The sequence below is a fragment of the Danaus plexippus genome, chromosome 7 (genome assembly GCF_018135715.1).
Source record: "Danaus plexippus chromosome 7, MEX_DaPlex, whole genome shotgun sequence".
In the NCBI taxonomy this organism is placed as follows: Eukaryota; Metazoa; Arthropoda; class Insecta; order Lepidoptera; family Nymphalidae; genus Danaus; species Danaus plexippus.
Genome location: NC_083541.1, coordinates 1,632,008 through 1,651,047, shown reverse-complemented (window position 1 = coordinate 1,651,047; position 19,040 = coordinate 1,632,008). Strand labels below are relative to the sequence as shown.

Below are 19,040 nucleotides of genomic sequence, written 5' to 3'. Positions count from 1 at the left end.
GACAGCGACGTTCTTAAGTCCTTAAGACTATGAGATACGCGGTGATTACTTACACTAACTTATAAAAAAATTTTGATTATATGTAGGGCGCAAAATTTGTTATATAAAAGATCAGATCTGGTGTCAATTTAAAATAATCGTCAATCCAATCTTCGTAATTCTACTGTCTAAATATATTACTAGATAAATGTTCCTATTTTCAATCTTGTATATTTTTTGTTTCTCAAGGCAATACACAGTATCTTAATGCATTAAGTGTAGTGTTGCAACACTACAGTTGCAACCCGAATCCACACTTCTACGAAGTTAAAATAACTACTACTACCTCAATTCCTTTAACCTTTTAATTATATTTTATTTCAAAGAATTTTTTAAATTTATAAAGTTATTTATCACTGATCTAATAAATATATAAAGTAAAAGATTTGGTATAAAATTCTCATTTAGTCCTTCACATTTCACAATTATTTTTTTTATAAAGCCACGACCCGTAGTGGTTCGCTTGTCACATCTTTCACCTATTCCATTTAGTGGCATTACACGTGTAATAAGAAACAAAACCAATATTCTTGTTATGTTTAGTAGAAATTATGATCGCAAGTCTGGATAACTAAAATGTATAGTTCAAATTAAATACAATACCAACGTTACTAGGTGAATTAGTGACTAGTAAATTACTACTCCATAAAACAAAAAATATAATATATTAATGAATCGTAATGGACATAACAAGAAACTTCCTTTAGGTCAGCCGAAAATGAGCAGAGAAAAACGAGTTATATTATGTTGGTCAGAATAGTGGTTATGCTAAAATAATACTTACCCCTCTCCTTTCTGTGGCGTTAGTTACATATAAATATATAAAATTAAGGAGCTGTTACATTAAAAACTCTCTTCATGGCACTTTAGATGTTGGATGGCAATAAGGTATCTTTAAGAAACATATTCAGTTGCTATTACGAGTATATTACGCATGTAATTAATATTATAATTAAAAACATTTGGTCCGTTTACGTTCCGTAATACATTCTAAACTAAACATCACGCAATGAGATCTAAGATCTAAGATCGCGTAAGTACGCGAGTATTCTTTGAAATAAAACTAATATTTTCGGATTCCTACGAGTTTTTTTTTTTTTTACTATTTTGAACTGCACACTCCCGACGAGATTCTCATCTCGTCAGCCCGTGATCACGGTTGCTGCAGTGTATACACATGTAGTTCATAATAAAAAAATAAATAACGCGTAGTAATCCGAAAATATAAGTTTCATTCAAACATCAGATATCCGTTAAAAACCCAAAGTCAGCTTTATAGTCATCCATAAACAATTCCCGTAACAGCTTATCATATAGGAAATGGGAAAACAAATCTAAACTACCCGAATGCTGATAATGACGTAAACAATACATCATATTCACGCCCCATATAAGATCCGTCAAATCCAATGAGATAAAAGAGTCGCTCCATTGTGAACGGGCGTACAGGACGTTACTGTCTGATTGTAATATTCGTTTCTGTGAAAATGTTCTGCGAAATACCAGAATTCGGAAGATGTTGCTTTTGCATGCCCCTGAGAAGAGGGATATTGGTGTTCGGCTATTTAAATATAGTGAGTATAAATTTTATTTATGATGCATATTCTTATATTTATGCATCGTATTGTAGATGCTTTGTATAATATGTCGTTAGAATTTTGTATTTATATTAAATTTCTTGTATAAGCTCTCACAGTACTATATTAAGTACTTAATTTGTGTAATTGCATGCTTACAAACATTTAATTACTACTTTCCATAATGGCGTCGATATTTTAATTGGGAAAACATAAAATAGAGGATAAAAGATAAAACTTATTAATGGAAGACACGGAAATTATTAATGAGATAATATCCGACTAGTTAAGTATTGACAAATAAAGATATAATTAAGCTTACAATAGGGGTTTGTGGTTGTTAAAATAAACAGAAAGGAATGTATATGTCATAAACAAAGGAGTTTTTATATGTTCCACAAATAGAATTTTAAAATATTTCTAATAGCTCTTAATTATCTGTGACAGTAATATCAAATTACATTTTACATGTACATTTGACAATTCAAATTAAATAACTAAAATATAAAGAACATAAAATAAGTTCGTAACAGTTAATAATTGAAATAGTGATAGTTGAAATAATGAGTATAATTTCTTGCTAATAATAAATTAAACAGAAAGTATATACGTTTTTGTAAATATTTAGTTGAGAAACTTAAACGAGTTTTCGAGTTCTATACGTAATAAACAGACATATATATTCAATGGATTATTTAGTACATATAAATATTGAAAACGGAAACCCGAGTCTCCGATAACGCTGCACTATCAACAGTTATTTTCCCTACATTTTATTGGTTAGATATATATAAAGTGAGATAAACTGAGGTCTCTGCGGTTTTGCATCGATTTTATAAATATTAGCATTGATTGAAATCAAAACAATACATAAATATTACGCGTAACGTATTGGATATAAGGAAAAAATCCTATACATTATCCTGCAGTCGCAAAACTTACACGCTATCTGATAATTACATTTGTAGAACCATTTTTCATCCCGGATGCTGTTCATTGCGATACTGACTAATCAATAAAAAGCGACTATTACGTATAATATCATTCCCTTATGGAAATGTCTCAATTTTAACAAAAACAATAAGTTTTATTTTGTCACCCGATAACTTAAGAATATTTTTGAAAGTTTTGAAAAAATTGAACTTTTTTTTAAAGTAAAAGCCTTAGCGCTAGCATAGAGAGGATTCATGAAATTGACACAATTATATTTAGGAAACCGTTTCAACAACACGTACAGAATCGATATCAAGTCACAAGTAAAATTTATTTGTGCAAAACTAATATTAAATAACTTTTTAATCATCACTTATAATTATAATTGTATGGCTTATGCCTGTCTCGAATAATTACAACAAATTATGATGAAAATTGTTCTAAATAGCAATATCTAAAGATGTAATGAATAAAGTTTCCTTTTCTTCTAGCTATTCTCCATGTTCATGATCGGGGTGTACAGTCTTTCAGTTAATGAAGGGTACGGGATGCTCATGTTGTTCCATGGTGTCGCAACCAGAATGGAGGAAGAGCTCTGTATCACCATATACGTTGTGGACATCATATTCAACATTGTACTCTTGTATGGGGCTCACAGAGTAAGTAATTAAAAAAAGAGCATATTAAATCAGTCTTTTGCAAATTATTATCTATAATTTATATTAAAATGAATGGATTTTCATTAATTGCCAAGTATATCCTTTATATCACAGTATTATTTATTAATAATAAATATTTTTATTACAGAAAATGATGATCTATTTGAAGATATTTTACTACTACACGCTAGCGACGGTTGTCGCTGTGGTTATATTGGAGATAGTGTCCATAGTCGGTTCACAATTCTTCGAGGCTTTTGAACTGTTGGCTCTGTTTTGTTTGGGATTGTGTGAGTTAATAGTTATACTGACTGATATTTATATTTAATATACTACTCATAAATTTAATATACTACTCATAAACAATTCAATTAGACAGTAGATTGAAAAATTCGGCATTGATGAATATGATTTAAAAAAACTTGTTTTGAATATTACTTATTTTCGTTTAATCATGTTTCCAGGTATACATTTATACCTTCTGTTCCTGGTGAGAACTCTCCTGAAGAATATGGACATACAAGGTAGCGCATATGAGAATCAACTGCAACAGTTCATAAACGGGGAAATTAGAGTCGAAGGGAACGGCGTCTACCCGAACATTGTTGTTCCAAACGAAACAGTGTAGTGAAATAATAATCTTAATAATTTATTTTTATAATAATAATACATTATTTATAAGTATAACATAAATACTCATTTGGTGAAGGCTTTGTTAGCTCGTATACAAGACAAGTTTCAAAGTTTTAGTTACTACTTGCATATTGAAAATTTAGTTAGACATCAGTCTTGTCGGTTTAAAATATATTAAAAATGATAGTAAAAATACGTCCTTCAAGTATTTTACAAAAAATTTGTACATATATAAAAGCTATAAGGACTATATTTACAAGTGTTCTCTCGACAGATTCACTTTAAATCATATCTTAATATAAAAATTGTTCAATATGAACAATAATTTAATTATCATTGGTAAATACAGCGACTTGGAACTGTAGGCCAAAGAGATAAATATTGGGCTGTGTATAATATATTGTATATAACTCATAAACTTAATTTAGTATATAAAGATTTAATAAACTAAATTTTAATTAAAAAAAACAATCGTATTTTATTTCACGTATACTTTAAAATTCATTTGAAACTATATATATTGGTTCAAGTAAATTTATTGATAGTAAAGCTGTTATTAAAATATTTTTTTCCCGTATTCCTATTTACAGTGACACAATAAAAAAGGGAACTGGCATGTAAATAATATCCACGTACGTGTATGAGGAATACATAACATGTAAATTGTCTCTTGAGATCGTTTCACTAACAAAATAGAACCCTTGATGTTTCTTATAAATCAGTATTATACGTTAAATTCGAGATATATTCTACAAATACATATATTTTTATGAATACAGTTATATATATTGAAACAAGATTTGTGATTTCATCCAGTCTAAATCTATTATAACATCAGTGCCAACTCCAGCTCTTATAAAAGATATTTATTAGTAAGCACGTATTACATCTATACTTTGAAGAATCTAACTATTCTAACTGACTGGATGAAAATAATTATATAATTCAGAGATGCTTTTGGTGGTGGAAAGTATCGGAAGATATCAAGACAATTATCACGGCTACTTCAATAAAATCAATTGAATAGAAGCTAATAAATTAAATTCATAAGTTATATAGCACATGCTCGAAATAGTAAAGTAATTTCTTTGTTATTTGTATATGTGAAACTGAGATCTATCAATAGAGTCCAGCCCAGCGATACCGTGGGTCGTTTTGTCTTGATAAATGTAGGACGAGGAACACAAAGCATACACAATGTCACATTTCCGCACCTTAACCGATAAATAAGATAATTGTGGCGCAGCTTCATGAGAGCAATCTTATGAAGTCAGCGGTCACACTAAAACCATTAGTTGGATAACTTGTGTCACTAACACACATACATGTTATGAACAGATCGTCTTTGTACCTGATTGTTTTTTAAATTTTCGTTATAAACAATGCGCGTGGAGATACCTGAGTGTAAAAGATGCTGTTGCTGTCTACCTTTGAGACACGGTATTCTTATTTTTGGATATCTCAATTTGGTAAGTGTCGTTTTATTTACATACATATTGATGCTTGTATAATTCGTAGCAAGAAACTTGTTAACAATTTCCTTTTGAAATTGTTGTTAACTTAATATTAAGAAATTTTTTTAGGCTTAAATCATTACAAGAATCTTCTTAATCCTCACAGTTATAAGTTAAGATTAGGTTTTATCCTAATCTATGCACACGCACACTGTACCATAAATGTTGTCTATTTTCCCTTTTGAATTATACACTACGTTCCCAATAACTACTATATAAATGAGAAGAAATTTTTTACAAATAAACAATTTAAAAATATATATAAGTACGCTTAAAATTATTTTAATTCAGTTGAGGTTTTTTTTATAAAATTACCAAAATAATCATAGACTTATAATATTATTAATATATTTTCAGTTATTCTCATTATTTGTGGTAGCGCTGGAAATAGCACTTAACATCAAATATATGTACACGCCGTACACTATGGCCATGTACAAGGGGGTTTCATTTTACTCTCAGGTAAATAATAAATAATTTCATTAATCTAAAAAATATAGTTACCATCAACCTGTGTTGGTAATTAGGTGTTGTCTTAATAGCCTTATATATAAATACTTAAGTGTCAATAAATAAATTTTATTTTGATAATTTTAATGATAAGATGAACCGAAGCATTCATGAAGCGGGTTTGGTACAAAAATGTTTTCTCTTCAGGTCTGGTTCGCTCTGGTGCTTTACATCGCAGAAATCGTATTCAATATCGTGCTACTGGTTGGCGCTCATACGGTAGGTTTAAGAAATTTATATATCAAAGACTGAACTCACGAAACATGAAAGGTTTTGGTTCGATATAATTTTTTTTATATCCACAGTTCTGTTTCATCTGGTAATATTTTATTTTCGTTACTAAAGTCATTTCAGCCTTAATTTTTTTTTTAATAATATAAGTAGATTTTCTTCATAAATCTCAATTGTCAGACTAAAAATAGTCTGGTTCAATAATTTTTGGTGTACTTTTACATAGAACATTAACTAAAAGAGTTTTCGAATAATTAGTTCTTGCATATATCACACACAATCAAACACACACTTCCCCTCCATAGTTGTAATATGTTAAGTAATTATATTATATTGACAGAAAAAGACCAAGCTGCTCCGAGTTTTCTACTACTACGGAATAACTACAACACTGGCGTCACTAGTAACTTTCATAGTAGTACGTCAAGATAATATGATGCATCATTGGGCGTACTACATAGTGGAGGGGAGCTTCGTGATATGCGGACTGAGTGAGTTTAACATTTAGTAATTAAAATATATTTTAATGACTAGAGACTTTTAATTAGAATGAGAATTGAAGACTTTCGCTAGTATTCATTTAAATTAAACTAATATCTTCGGATTACTACGCGTTATTTTATTATATTAGACAACATACCCCCGACGTTTCGGTTACTTTGAAGCAACCATTACGTTCAGACGAAATGAAGACTTGCCCATATCAGTAAACCGAAACCACTATTTTTTTTTTAATTCTTTTCTATCATACTTTATTTTTATCTTCATGTTTTCCTTCAGTTTAAATATCAGTCCCAATTTTTTTTTATACTAATATATTAATAAATAGTTAACTTTTTTATGTAGATTTTACATTAAACGCTAACAATTAACCACAACCCACGTATCTATTCTGATATACTGTGTAATACGTTGAAGTAAAAGAGTAATTGAAGCTCACTTTTTTTACATTAATGTTACAGTACGTTAACATAAATAGGTATTCTTTATTAATCCTAAATAAAGAAATAGTTATTGATAAGCAATTCCACGAATGCCCGGTTTAATTTTTATTGATATACCTTTAATAATTTAATGAATAGGTATCCAAGCGTATCTTCTTTTGTTGGTGCGAAGTGAACTGCTCAAGCTGCGTCATTCAAGCCGTCTGTGTTACGTGAACCATGCCGCAGAGGTGATGGTGGAAACCCCCATCCAACTAGGAAGAAACCCCTTCTAAGCTACGGAACTCATTTAGAGGGTCGAAACCCCCTTTGAGTTAGATCACCGTCTATTGTGATGTAGATAATTAATTCAAGTTTCTCTTTAGTCAATTAAGTGTATTTGATTTTATATTATTATTTGTTTAAATTTTGTAAATTACAAATATTTTCTAATAAATTAATTTTTTTTTTCTCTATCATCTTTTTTTTTAAATATATTTAATGTTCGGTTATATAGTGGACTTAAATACATAGAAATAATTATCTGTGTACCGATTAGAATAAAAAATAAGGACATGATAAGAACTGAAGATGATTTTGAGCAACATTAATATAATTCATTAAGTTCCTTTGTGTAAATCGTTAGCATCAGTGCTATGACGTGATATTTAATAAAAATTACCAACGGTCAAAGTTTATCGCCGTCATGTACATTGAATATATGCTCTTCATTCTGTTTGTTCGACGTTGTTTTATATATATTAAAAAAAATATTTATTTAGCAAGCTAAATATATATGACCAGTAAGTGTTCGCTTAATCAACCAAAAAAAGAGTTCTAATGAGATAATCGACAATAATAAAGTGCTCCAATTATGAACTACGCAAAAAACTAAACTGATTTTTTTAAGGAAAACAAGAATAAAATACATTTCCTCTCCACGCTTACTTATTTATTGTTAATTTCTTCTAAATCACTTTTATATAAAAAATACATCTCGTATTCTTTTGTTATATAATTGTATATATATGTGTCAGACATATTCAAATAATTTCGTTAGTCGTAATTATTATCACCAAACGCTTCGGTAATAGGCGGAGCTCAAACCGAAGTTTTTATTTCAAGTAAAACCCAGCGATATAGTATAAATCTTGTGAGAAAATAATATCAAACAGTGATCGCTCTACAGTACGTAATGTTAGTAATGAAATAATTAATGTATTTTAAACAAATATCTAGTATAAACAGCTGATAATGTGTTGGAAATCCACAAACCGCTGCCTGTGTTTACCGTTGAGGCATGGGTTGGTTACTTATGGATATTTTGGTTTGGTAAGTAATGTTTATTAAATCAATAGCAATTATTATCTTCAAACAGTTATAACTGAACCCTACATCCTTTCCTTTATTGTAATGTTATGTACATGCTAGCCCTGCGGCTCTGACAGCGTCACCGAGAAAGAATCAGTATAAAATCCGTTTTAGAAAGACTTTATGTGATCGTTCTAGATTTGAAATGTTTTATTTCTTACTGTCATTAAGAAGAAAATATATGTACGATAAAATAATAAAAAGTCATAGTAAATTATCCTCAAATGCGATAAATTAATTTAATAGTAACCATACATTTTCAAAGAATTTTATAAATAAGGCCACGTATATTAGATTGACCAGAAATGATGGTACATTTGTTAAAATAACATTATATAATTCACATCTAATCATTCCGTACTGTTTTGGTTGATATTAGGACCAATTTATTTTAAATTTCAGGTAGTAAATTATCTGAGTATACTGCATGAGCTATTCCAGCTGAGCGACTGCGCGGACAGCGAGGGTCCGTTTTATCCGTCTGAATTCATAAAATTGTCGCTGACCTTTTCTTCGATGATCATAAATTTAATATTTCACATCATTTTGGTCGCTGGACTGCACAGAGTGAGTACGCTTTGATTATACCATAAACGTTTTATGAGATTGACTTCCGTAATTAATTTCAGTTACATATGTATAATATTTAGTATATAAAGCATATAATTTTTGGTAAAAAACCCACAATACAACCACAAAAAGTATGACCGTATCTTTTTTATTATTTATCAATTAAAACGAATAAATGAACGAAGCTGTTCCTTTTGTTGCAGAAAAGCCGTGGCCTATTAGAAGTTTTCTACGGATACCAATCGCTACTAATTATCATTGAAGTAATAGTCTCCTCACTTTACCTGCCACTGCAGATACACAAGAACTACCAGACAGTTACACATTATGTTATGTGGTTAACACTTGTAGTTGGGATCCCGTTTATAATATTATTATTACGTAAGTCATTTCATAAAAGCTTAATCATCGCAAGAAATTCCCAACCTTTTGACATACGTTTATCGTATAATTTATTTACATTTTAATTTTAAATGCATACTTGTTGGATACTATCCATTGCTATTGCTTATGTCACGACATGCTATGTCAAAAACCTGCGAATACCAAGTCTCGGCAGCGATAGTTTCTAACCCCTGGAAAACTGGTCCAAAAATACAAGGACTTTGTCATATTTTTACATTTATAAACATATCTTAATAATCATAACAAATTAACATAGTATTCTTATTTTATTTAACTGAATTTGATTACAGAAAAGTGTATTGTACTTGTCTAAACCGTTGATATTACTTAACTTTTCAGTCCATTCATAATAGTTAGTTTACCATATCAAGAGCGCAATGAATAGCATTAACTATTCGTTGTTCATCCCACATCACCTCCAGAACTATTATATAATAGAACTTCTTATGTATGTTGTATCTCGTAACAAAGGTTAATATATATTTATTTTGTTTGCAGTTCAAGTATACCTTATAACTAAAATTCGTAGTTACATAAACACATTGGAGGATTTAAAAGACGGAAGTTACGAACCAGCTGTCGACGGTTTGTTGGACGAAGATTGCACTCTACAATCTTACAACAGGATGAATGATCATTGTGATCAGTATGAATTAGGAAAAATGACTGATTTCACATCAATATAGTATTATTAAAATAAAAAATAAAAACACAGCCTTCACATTCTTTACGTATCTACGTATTTTAGAATAAATTTCGCATAGCCCTACCCTTAAAGGCAACGTTTTAACCTGTTCGGTTTGCCTCAATAGTATAAATGAAATGTTAAGTAAAATTTTATTTTAAAACCAAACAGAACATAATTCAGTCAAAATAAATATATTTAAAAAACTAGTACAGAAATATGTATTTCATATATCACATTTTTTTTAAATAATATAAAAAAATTATACCCTTACAAGTTACAACACAAATATGGCGTAACAAATATTTGTTACCAAAGAATTTTTTTTCTTAAACAATAGTAAAGTCTTTTTTATTATATAAATTATCTGTGACGATTTTTGGACGGCATTCTATTTTATCTGTACGTAATCTGTGCACCAGAAACGTCACGTACTACCACCATTGATATATACACACTCTGGCTCAGTCTCGTTATTTAAAAATTGGAATTGTGCATTGCTTCTCAACTTCAAGACCTCACTGCGTACTAGTAGTACAATATATATTTGCAGCACTAGAAAAAAAAACATTTAATATTATCAAAGTTCTACACAAAATCCATATAAAAAATAACGTATCATTCGCGCCTGCGCCATCTTAAATATAATACGATAATGGGAAAATTTACTTACACAGTATTAAGAAAAACACAGTTAGCAGGATTAGAAGAGAATACACATGTTCTGCTATAACATGAAATATCACAGCGCACAGGAACGACAGCATTAGAAAGACAAAGATACTAGTTTTATAATAAATTTCCATGAATTTTATGCTTTTCTGAAACAAATAATAATATTTTAATCACATAATTGAATACGAATGTATAACGTGCCATGGAATGCCTTAAACTCGGATATATTACTGAATAATAACGGATTGTAACGCATATTATACGTATGTGTAATTTTGGAATCAACTTTTGTATTTGCGTGTTCACAGATATAAAAAAAAATTAAGTTTTAAAATGTAATAAAAAACGCGTCAAAATTATCAATAGATTCTTAATTTCAAAACTGTTTATATGTAAGTTTGTTTTTAAAACTCCTACTAAGCAAATAGAAATTTGAAAGTCTTATCAAATAATTTCTTACCTTATGAGCGCTTACAATTATGATAATTCCAATAACTATGTCCACAAAATCAAGACAAAGAGCTATCCATATCAATACATGGGTCACATCCGTGTGTTGAGTGAATACTAAATAAATGATTAGAATGAAATAGATTATTATCAATAACAACAGCACGCTTATTCCCTGAAAAGAAAAATTATGTGATTTTTACATGACATACAAGACATGGCCAAACATAAGCACATTTTTTTCTTTGTATTTTATCATTAATAATACTTATAAGTTAACAGCTTTTGAATTAAATTGAAATTGGGTGGCCATTTTGGATTTGACTTCACATTTTATTATTATTAATATAGGTAGGTATACCTATTTTATTATTCTCGTAAATATTGAAGCAGAGTCGTTAGTTATATACTACTAGTTGCTGGCCAAACAAAAATATTAACTAAATAAATTAATTAATAATAGCAAAAAATTTAATATATTTTGTGTTGCAAAAATAAAAAGAAACTTACCAATTTAATATAAGCTAATGTAAGGAGACCAGGTCTTAAAGGAAGGCAGCAACAACACCTATCAGGATCTGGCAAATCACAGCGAGAGTTCAAACAAATTTTTCTAAGCATCCCGATTTCTTTATTTGTCAGTCTTTCTCCACCACTTAAACTTGGTCCACGAGGTTCCATTCGCAAAACACAACACCTAATATGAAACTGAAAACAAAAGAATAAATAAAAATTAATCTGATGGTTAATGATGCGAATTATAATCATTGACTAATTCTTTTAACTCGGTAAACATTTGTTGAAAATTATATCGAGACACACCACTAAATACTCCGTAAATAGCAGGGGTGACGTAAGATGTAATTATATAAATACATCGCCTATACAATAAGGAACATTTAAATAATTAATCTGGTTCTTAACTAATGGTATTAGAGTAGAATTTTAATTAACACAGAATGTTGGTTAAAGTTAGTACCTATATTTAGTTTTCACCAAAATCTTGCTCAGTCTGGACCGCTTGCTGCTGCACACTAAATAGATTGAACGATAGGAATCGAATACATTCATTCAATAGAATGGGAATGGACTTCGATGTCGAGATAATTAAAGTTTATCAATTCCTACTCAAGAATGATATCGTTTGTCTGCAATTTCTTTCTTCGAACATATTAAATTTCACATAATGAGGTTCAAGACTTTGTCTAGTATTCATTTTATTAACTAATATTGTCGAATTACTTCGCCTTATTGTATTATTAGAAAAAACTTACGCGGTTTTTTTAGTGTTTCTCGCGGTATATGAATAAAAAACTTTTTTTTTTGCGGAATACATTTCAAACAATACAATTACTAAATTCAACATTTGGTTTTATTAAAGATATGTCAAAACACCTGAAAGGTCCAGCGCACAACAACTGTTATATATGCTATTATGAAAACAGCATTAAAAGAAATGTTTATTATTTGCAATTATTTATTCATTTTATCAAAAGCAATTCTGTAATTAATTATGTACCTAAATTCCTTCTTCTTATTTAAAAAAAAAACTTATTTCTAACAGTGAAAATTTTTATTTCTAACTATGAATATTTTAGCGTATAATGATATAAAAATAGATTTTTTAAGTCACCTACCTCAAGAATCCAGACCGGCAATTTTCGTTCTTTGTTATAATTAATGGCAGTTGTATTGGCGCGTACGTCTGCAGACGAAATGGCCGAATTCATTTAAAAAAAAAAAACTAAAGTGACGTCATTCACATGCATGATTAAGACATTGTGCAAGAAGTATCTCTTTGTTAATCAAATGTACATTTACTTATTCATATTATTTCGAATTCTGCGTATTGATATTCCATTTGCATAAGGCTTATATTTCATTGCGTTTTCCGAAAACAACTAAAATTAAAAATTTACTAACAATTCCATAATTATTTGGAATCGGATTTGGGCAGCGTCAATAAAATGTATCAAAAAAGATTAAAGTAAATTTCTGCTTTATTGGTCTCGTATGGTTAGAGCCTAACCTTTTTATAATTACCTAAAAACTAAAATTTTCTCCCGGGATCTATTCTAAAGCCAAGCCTGACGAAGTCACGGATAAAGATTATAGCAAGGTCGTCATTGCCCAGTGCCCAGTGCAATATTAATAAGTGCGTAGTGTTCTGTAGTACGACGTACATAGCAGAGCGGTTGAATTCATAAACAAAGATGTTTCTATACAACGCTTCTTGCCATTTTTTTTTATCAAAATAATCACTGTGAATGCTTACAAAAAATTTGATAACAGATCTTTGAGTTGGTCAGTTTCTGTAAGACACTTTATAAACTATTATCCATCAAACTAAAATCGGTTTGAGTATGACGTACGAAGATTTATTTGCAAAAAACATAAAACAAAAAATATCGAAATAAAATGGTTAGCTTAATGTGTTGCTAAGATCGAATCTCGGGAGTATCTGCACCGATTTAGCTAATTCTTTTTTTGAATATTCCTTGAACTACGAGGAATGCCTTTACAATAAAAAAAATTGTCTGAATAAGTCAAAAAACAACCCTTCTATAGTCTATACTGCCATATAAACGATTCGTGGCAATACTTGAAAGTGAATTTTAACTTTAATACCATTTCATAAAGTTTAAGTTTCAGTGGAAAGGGTTCGGTTAGGCAAAACAATTGAATGACGTTCGTGTAGTATAATTATAGATGTCAATATATAACTATTTAAAAAATTCAGTTGTTTTGATACTGTTTTTGACATATCTAATGTAGTTGTTTTCTTTTTATCTTACGGGCTGACCCGGTGGCGCGGCGTACCGAATAGCAGAATAAGTATAAACAATTATATGTAATTAAAACATCTACCGTAACTCAGTATGAATTTTGCCCGGTCAACTACACAATTGTAATTTTAATTGAACCCATTCGTCGACCAAAACTGACACGTAATAAAACGTACATATTTTGTCGGATGCCTGTAAATATTTATCACTAACATCACTTCCTATTCGCTTATCAATTAGTATTCAAAACCTTTCAGATTCCAGATTGATTAAGCTAAAAACAATGAGCGTTTTTTTTTAAATGATAACGCGTCCTGGGATAGCAAATCCCAATGATTAATACAATGGGAAATAAATTTCCGATAACATATTATTTTTAGTCGTATTATCATATAAAACAGCCCGTCAAACATCCGACGGCAGATCAGTTACAATAGCTGGTGTAAACACAGTTTTTATGCGCTCCCTTTAACATAAATGTCGTATATTCTATATCTATGTTGACTGTATCTATTGAACAAAATGCGTTGTGAGATCCCAGTACTAAGAAGATGCTGCTTCTGTATACCTCTTAGAATAGGATTGCTAGTTGCGGGATACGTTAAGTTGGTGAGTTCAATATTCAATGTCATAATACTCCAATCTCCCACATAGACAGAGTTTCGTTTTAAATTCTCATAATATTTCGCCTACCATTTATTTGATTATTCAACAGTGGGTATATTTTTTTTTATAGATATATTTATAAGGAACAAAATGTACCTACTGCGTTATTAGGTTGTTACGTAAATAACCAACACAAAGTTTAATTAATAGCATTAATATGTTGTGTTTTTTTTTTAATTTTAACGAAATAAGGTTATGAAGGGGTGTATATTTAGCAAGAAAATTTTTACTCGTGATGTTTTAGATAAATGAATTGGATCCAAAGCATGTGTTAGTTAGTAAATAAATTAGTACATTCGATATGCGAGTTAGGAACATCGAGATAAGGCAGACAATAACTGGCTACAATCCATGTCCTGAGAATTAGAACGCAGTAACACTAGCTCAAAGTAAATTATGACGAATATAGAGGGGTTCAACACAATAATGTCATGTACATATAGGGAAAATCATTTATGATTTATAAAGAGAAAGAATAATATAAATTTCTTTTAAGGAATTAAAAAGAAGACGTTTTGTGACCGGTCAAATAATTTGTGTAAAGACTGCTAGCAGTCTTCTGCTAGGTACTAGTACCTACAGTTAAATATGAATATTGGTTATTTGTTTATTGGAATACCAATTGCAACGAGGCGTATTTTGTGAATATAACGTGAATTTGAAAAATTTTAGTGATATTCGACGGTTATTGCCACTTAAGTATTTTTCTTTGCGTTATTTTGGACGACCTCATTATTGGCATGCATAGTACTAATGACTAAATTCAAATATTTATGCAGACTGATCCATACCTCCCCGTGTCACTGTGTCCCTACATATGTTAATGACTAATAGAAATTTCTTTTTGGTTAAACTCGTTTATGAAGACAAAAAAAAGTCCATGGGTTATTTTAAGTTTATGCGGTCCAAACATTCAAAGTTTCTAATAGGTTTTGAAGACAAAACACACATACAAACATTTAAATGTATTATATATAAGACTTGTATATGTTTTCCTTTTATTACCGCAATATGAATGTTACATTTGCAGTGTCTTGTTCTATTGATCCATATTTCCAGGTCCTGAGTCTGTTGTCTTTCATCTATTTACTAATGACATTATATGCAATAATATATCACAGAGTGGTCAGAGACCATGAAGCTTTTGTGACTATCCTAATTTTTACCATGTTGAATAGTTTAGTGGATGTTGTTTTTCACACTGTATTTATTATTGGGGCGCACAAGGTGAGCACTTCATTACAAAAATCATCAACACCTTCCTGTAATGAACTGACGAATTTGTTAACTTAATATCTCTCTTTTGCTATTATTTTAACTCAAACAATATTATTGAATATTATTTTATTATAGTTAATTTGATTCCATTTTTTCTTTCTTGCAGAAAAACCACAGAATGATAAGAATGTACAACAGATACAGTGTCTATAATATTATAGCTGTAACAGCATTTTTTTCCGTTAATATGGCGATTTACATGAACATATTTGTTTTTTTTTTCCTTTTGAAATATGTGATATTTATATTTCTGACATTCATATGGACTATATGTAAGTAACTATAAAACGCTATATGATTCAACAAACATAAAAATAATTTATTAAAACAACTTTATCAATAGCTAGTTCAAGTAAGAGTCAATCTATATATATATAATTCATGATTATTTTCAGTGCTTCAACTGTATCTCATGGTGCTGGTACGAAGTGAAGTTCTGAAGCTGAAAAACAACGCGCAGTTTCAGTTCGTGAATAATGAAGCGGAGGCTCAATGCTCCGCGACACTACAAGAAAATATAGCCGCAGATAAAAATGACAATTTAAATGTTAAGACTTTGCAATAAATTATTTTATATTTCAGTCCAAAGCGTTCCTATAACGTAATTAAACCGGACAATTTCGTTATAGTCTTTTCAACTCGAAATTATTTACGAGGTGTAAGTATACGGTATTGCACAGGCGATAACTGAAAACATATTAAAATTAATTTTTTTTTTTTTATTTTATACTATATTTTAATTAGTCTATGATCTAATTTATAATTTTTGACAATTTGTATGAAAATAGATCATACTATATGAAAAAAGATTATACTCTTGATACATCAAAATAATTAAACAAGTTTTATATAGGTTATGTAATGCACAAACGCTATATTCAATACAGTTTTGAAAACCAAAACATTTTTAATTTTTTGAAGATTTTTTGAGTTTTTAGATTAATTTTTCAGTATATTATGTTAGTTCAAATTATACAAGTAACAATTTGTTTTTGTAGTTTTTGTATAGTTAACTTTAATTTTTAATATTTGTACAAAATATATGTTATATGTACGAGTGTTTTGTTTAAGTTATTATGAAGCTGACTGTTCTCTAAACCTTAAGTTATTATTTCGTAAAGGACGCTGAAAAATAAAACTGTCTTTTATTTCAACCGTTTCATACAATGTAAGTTTCTCATTTACTTTATAATATTGTTTATTGCTGATTTATTGATCAACAATTAACAATAATTTGTTTCATATCATATACATGTATATATATAATTTCCACTATATGACACCTAACTGTCATTGCACCAATTGAAAGGTGGAAATTCAGCCTAAGGTGGAAGAAACAGTGTCAGTAACAGCCTTAAATCTAGTTTTGATGACACCCAAATTGAAATTAGGAGGAAACAGAAGCAGCCACACTGTTCCAATCCTTTTCTGTGCACATGAGGAAGGAACAAGCATATGCTTCATCTGAACGCGAAGAGCTACAGTTAAAAAATGCAGCCTCCAAATGTTTGGTTATGCGATGATAAAAATGGGAATGCACCAACTAAAGCGTACAATTCCTGCACACACTCCAAAAATAATAAACAGAGATTAACTACATTGTAGCTGTGTTCAATGATAACTAGATGGGTTAAAGCAAAAAATAGTCGTTACGAAATTTTTACAAATCTTTCCATAGAGTCCAAAAAAGAGGAATAATGTTTGACAGTCCTTTAAAAAACTGTGACATCAGTATTCCACACAAGACCGCACATATGCTCTGAATTGACAAAAAATATGTCCGGGCGTAAAGCACTACCCTTCTTTTGCAGAGACATCGTATGTTTTAGCTTTCCTAGTTTTGAATTCATTGAACCGTCTAAAGTTAAAGTTCTAAAATACCTTAATACCCAAATACTAAAGGCGTCGGAGAATTCCAAGGACGCATTAAAAAAAGATGGAGTCAAGGTGAACAGACACGTTAAACCCAATAAATGGGCCACCACTGATCGGAGTTCCTGTTTTCGGATTCTGCCATTCTGCGTAACCAACCACCTGACACAATGAAAATCTTAACTTTTAGTACTCAGCTAAATCTCAAGGCAACTGCTTAGATCCATCAACCATACGGATTCATCCAAAAAAACACCGGAACCCGACAAAACGCTTGACATCATGACTGTCAAATGGATGATAATTTTAGCTCAATCCTGCTGTTATACCTGCCCACCGAGGTTACGTATAAACTGTAAATTAAAAAAAACCGACAATTCACATATAATATTCCTTTTCCATGTCACATATATACAATTTTCCTAATTTATCGTCAGTCAAGTATAGAAATTTTATTATAACACGATCTACAAAGATCTAATCTCTTAAAAAAAAATGTGATCTATTTAGTCTTACAAAAAGAATAAAATCCCAGACAACAACTGTTTTCAGTAATGTCTTCCTTTTACATATATAAGGATAATGTTTTCATACTGTTCTGAAATTAAAAAGTTTGGAACACACTTTTACACACTGTCACGTCAAGTTCATATGAAAGACTAAAGGCAAACATTCTATCCTGTGGTGTTCGTTTAGACTTGTTAGATATATTTTACCGATTCCAAACAAAGATATACTAGCACATTATCCTTGTCCATCAATTTCAGATTACGGTATATCAGATCTCCTATACATACTTTAATAGAATTTTAAATATAATATATTTGAATAACATGTGTAACATGCTACTTTCATTGCTTGCCTTTTGAGTTTAAACCCAACACAAATTGAGTACCTTACTGTAGTAATATCGGGAATTTATAACATTAAGCGGTGTTTGCAACATGAAATCATGTATCCTAAAGAGCTATAGCAATAGTAGTATTCTTATATATTTGCTATAAAATTTTTATAGGCGTTATGTAAAGCAAGGATTCTGTTTTATTTTATTTCTACATACTATTACAAAATTATTTATTTTTGCCAACATCATACAAAAACTGAAAGCTTTTTTTTTAAATATTAATTTCATAATATTATCCTTCTAAATTTCATATAAAAATGATTCATAAAACAACCAAGCAAGATATATATTATTTAAATTTTAACTAAACAGTTAAAATAAACAAAATAATTTAAATCTTAAGAATAGAAACATAGAAA

General features: G+C 29.8%; 5 protein-coding genes across 5 annotated transcripts; 4 read left to right on the top strand and 1 right to left on the bottom strand.

The window, feature by feature from the left end:
- Window positions 1-1,447: 1,447 nt before the first annotated feature.
- LOC133318772 (uncharacterized) lies at window positions 1,448-4,309 on the top strand. Its single transcript, XM_061520998.1, has 4 exons — window positions 1,448-1,613; window positions 3,041-3,208; window positions 3,357-3,498; window positions 3,673-4,309. The coding sequence occupies exons 1-4, from the start codon at window positions 1,527-1,529 to the stop codon at window positions 3,834-3,836; spliced, it is 561 nt and encodes a 186-aa protein (XP_061376982.1). The 5' UTR covers window positions 1,448-1,526; the 3' UTR covers window positions 3,837-4,309.
- A 793-nt stretch (window positions 4,310-5,102) lies between these two features.
- Window positions 5,103-7,495, top strand: LOC116770919 (uncharacterized). Its single transcript, XM_032662558.2, has 5 exons — window positions 5,103-5,310; window positions 5,713-5,817; window positions 6,013-6,084; window positions 6,437-6,587; window positions 7,179-7,495. The coding sequence occupies exons 1-5, from the start codon at window positions 5,224-5,226 to the stop codon at window positions 7,313-7,315; spliced, it is 552 nt and encodes a 183-aa protein (XP_032518449.2). The 5' UTR covers window positions 5,103-5,223; the 3' UTR covers window positions 7,316-7,495.
- A 608-nt stretch (window positions 7,496-8,103) lies between these two features.
- LOC116770961 (uncharacterized) lies at window positions 8,104-10,228 on the top strand. The gene is made up of 4 exons (XM_032662617.2): window positions 8,104-8,351; window positions 8,793-8,957; window positions 9,164-9,341; window positions 9,864-10,228. The coding sequence occupies exons 1-4, from the start codon at window positions 8,274-8,276 to the stop codon at window positions 10,049-10,051; spliced, it is 609 nt and encodes a 202-aa protein (XP_032518508.2). The 5' UTR covers window positions 8,104-8,273; the 3' UTR covers window positions 10,052-10,228.
- LOC116770590 (uncharacterized) lies at window positions 10,229-12,880 on the bottom strand. The gene is made up of 5 exons (XM_032662128.2): window positions 12,813-12,880; window positions 11,686-11,883; window positions 11,186-11,350; window positions 10,724-10,871; window positions 10,229-10,605 (listed from the first exon to the last, which is right to left on the bottom strand). Exons 2-5 carry the CDS (start codon window positions 11,854-11,856, stop codon window positions 10,478-10,480), a joined length of 612 nt encoding a protein of 203 aa, XP_032518019.2. The 5' UTR covers window positions 11,857-11,883; window positions 12,813-12,880; the 3' UTR covers window positions 10,229-10,477.
- A 1,493-nt stretch (window positions 12,881-14,373) lies between these two features.
- LOC116770622 (uncharacterized) lies at window positions 14,374-16,611 on the top strand. Its single transcript, XM_032662167.2, has 4 exons — window positions 14,374-14,570; window positions 15,687-15,854; window positions 16,012-16,177; window positions 16,301-16,611. Exons 1-4 carry the CDS (start codon window positions 14,484-14,486, stop codon window positions 16,468-16,470), a joined length of 591 nt encoding a protein of 196 aa, XP_032518058.2. The 5' UTR covers window positions 14,374-14,483; the 3' UTR covers window positions 16,471-16,611.
- The last annotated feature ends 2,429 nt before the right edge of the window (window positions 16,612-19,040 follow it).

Excerpts from the sequence above, each read along its gene's own strand:
- LOC133318772 (XM_061520998.1), top strand. The coding sequence starts at position 1,527 with ATGTTCTGCGAAATACCAGAATTCGGAAGATGTTGCTTTTGCATGCCC. Across the intron at positions 1,614-3,040 it reads TGTTCGGCTATTTAAATATA|CTATTCTCCATGTTCATGAT; the intron begins GTGAGTATAAAT and ends CTTTTCTTCTAG. Across the intron at positions 3,499-3,672 it reads TCTGTTTTGTTTGGGATTGT|GTATACATTTATACCTTCTG; the intron begins GTGAGTTAATAG and ends TCATGTTTCCAG.
- LOC116770590 (XM_032662128.2), bottom strand. The coding sequence starts at position 11,856 with ATGGAACCTCGTGGACCAAGTTTAAGTGGTGGAGAAAGACTGACAAAT. Across the intron at positions 11,351-11,685 it reads CATTAGCTTATATTAAATTG|GGAATAAGCGTGCTGTTGTT; the intron begins GTAAGTTTCTTT and ends TTTTCTTTTCAG. Across the intron at positions 10,606-10,723 it reads TGTGTTTTTCTTAATACTGT|TGCTGCAAATATATATTGTA; the intron begins GTAAGTAAATTT and ends TTTTTTTTCTAG.
- LOC116770919 (XM_032662558.2), top strand. The coding sequence starts at position 5,224 with ATGCGCGTGGAGATACCTGAGTGTAAAAGATGCTGTTGCTGTCTACCT. Across the intron at positions 6,085-6,436 it reads TACTGGTTGGCGCTCATACG|AAAAAGACCAAGCTGCTCCG; the intron begins GTAGGTTTAAGA and ends TTATATTGACAG. Across the intron at positions 6,588-7,178 it reads CTTCGTGATATGCGGACTGA|GTATCCAAGCGTATCTTCTT; the intron begins GTGAGTTTAACA and ends TTTAATGAATAG.
- LOC116770961 (XM_032662617.2), top strand. The coding sequence starts at position 8,274 with ATGTGTTGGAAATCCACAAACCGCTGCCTGTGTTTACCGTTGAGGCAT. Across the intron at positions 8,352-8,792 it reads CTTATGGATATTTTGGTTTG|GTAGTAAATTATCTGAGTAT; the intron begins GTAAGTAATGTT and ends TTTAAATTTCAG. Across the intron at positions 9,342-9,863 it reads GTTTATAATATTATTATTAC|TTCAAGTATACCTTATAACT; the intron begins GTAAGTCATTTC and ends TTTTGTTTGCAG.
- LOC116770622 (XM_032662167.2), top strand. The coding sequence starts at position 14,484 with ATGCGTTGTGAGATCCCAGTACTAAGAAGATGCTGCTTCTGTATACCT. Across the intron at positions 14,571-15,686 it reads TTGCGGGATACGTTAAGTTG|GTCCTGAGTCTGTTGTCTTT; the intron begins GTGAGTTCAATA and ends CCATATTTCCAG. Across the intron at positions 15,855-16,011 it reads TTATTATTGGGGCGCACAAG|AAAAACCACAGAATGATAAG; the intron begins GTGAGCACTTCA and ends TCTTTCTTGCAG.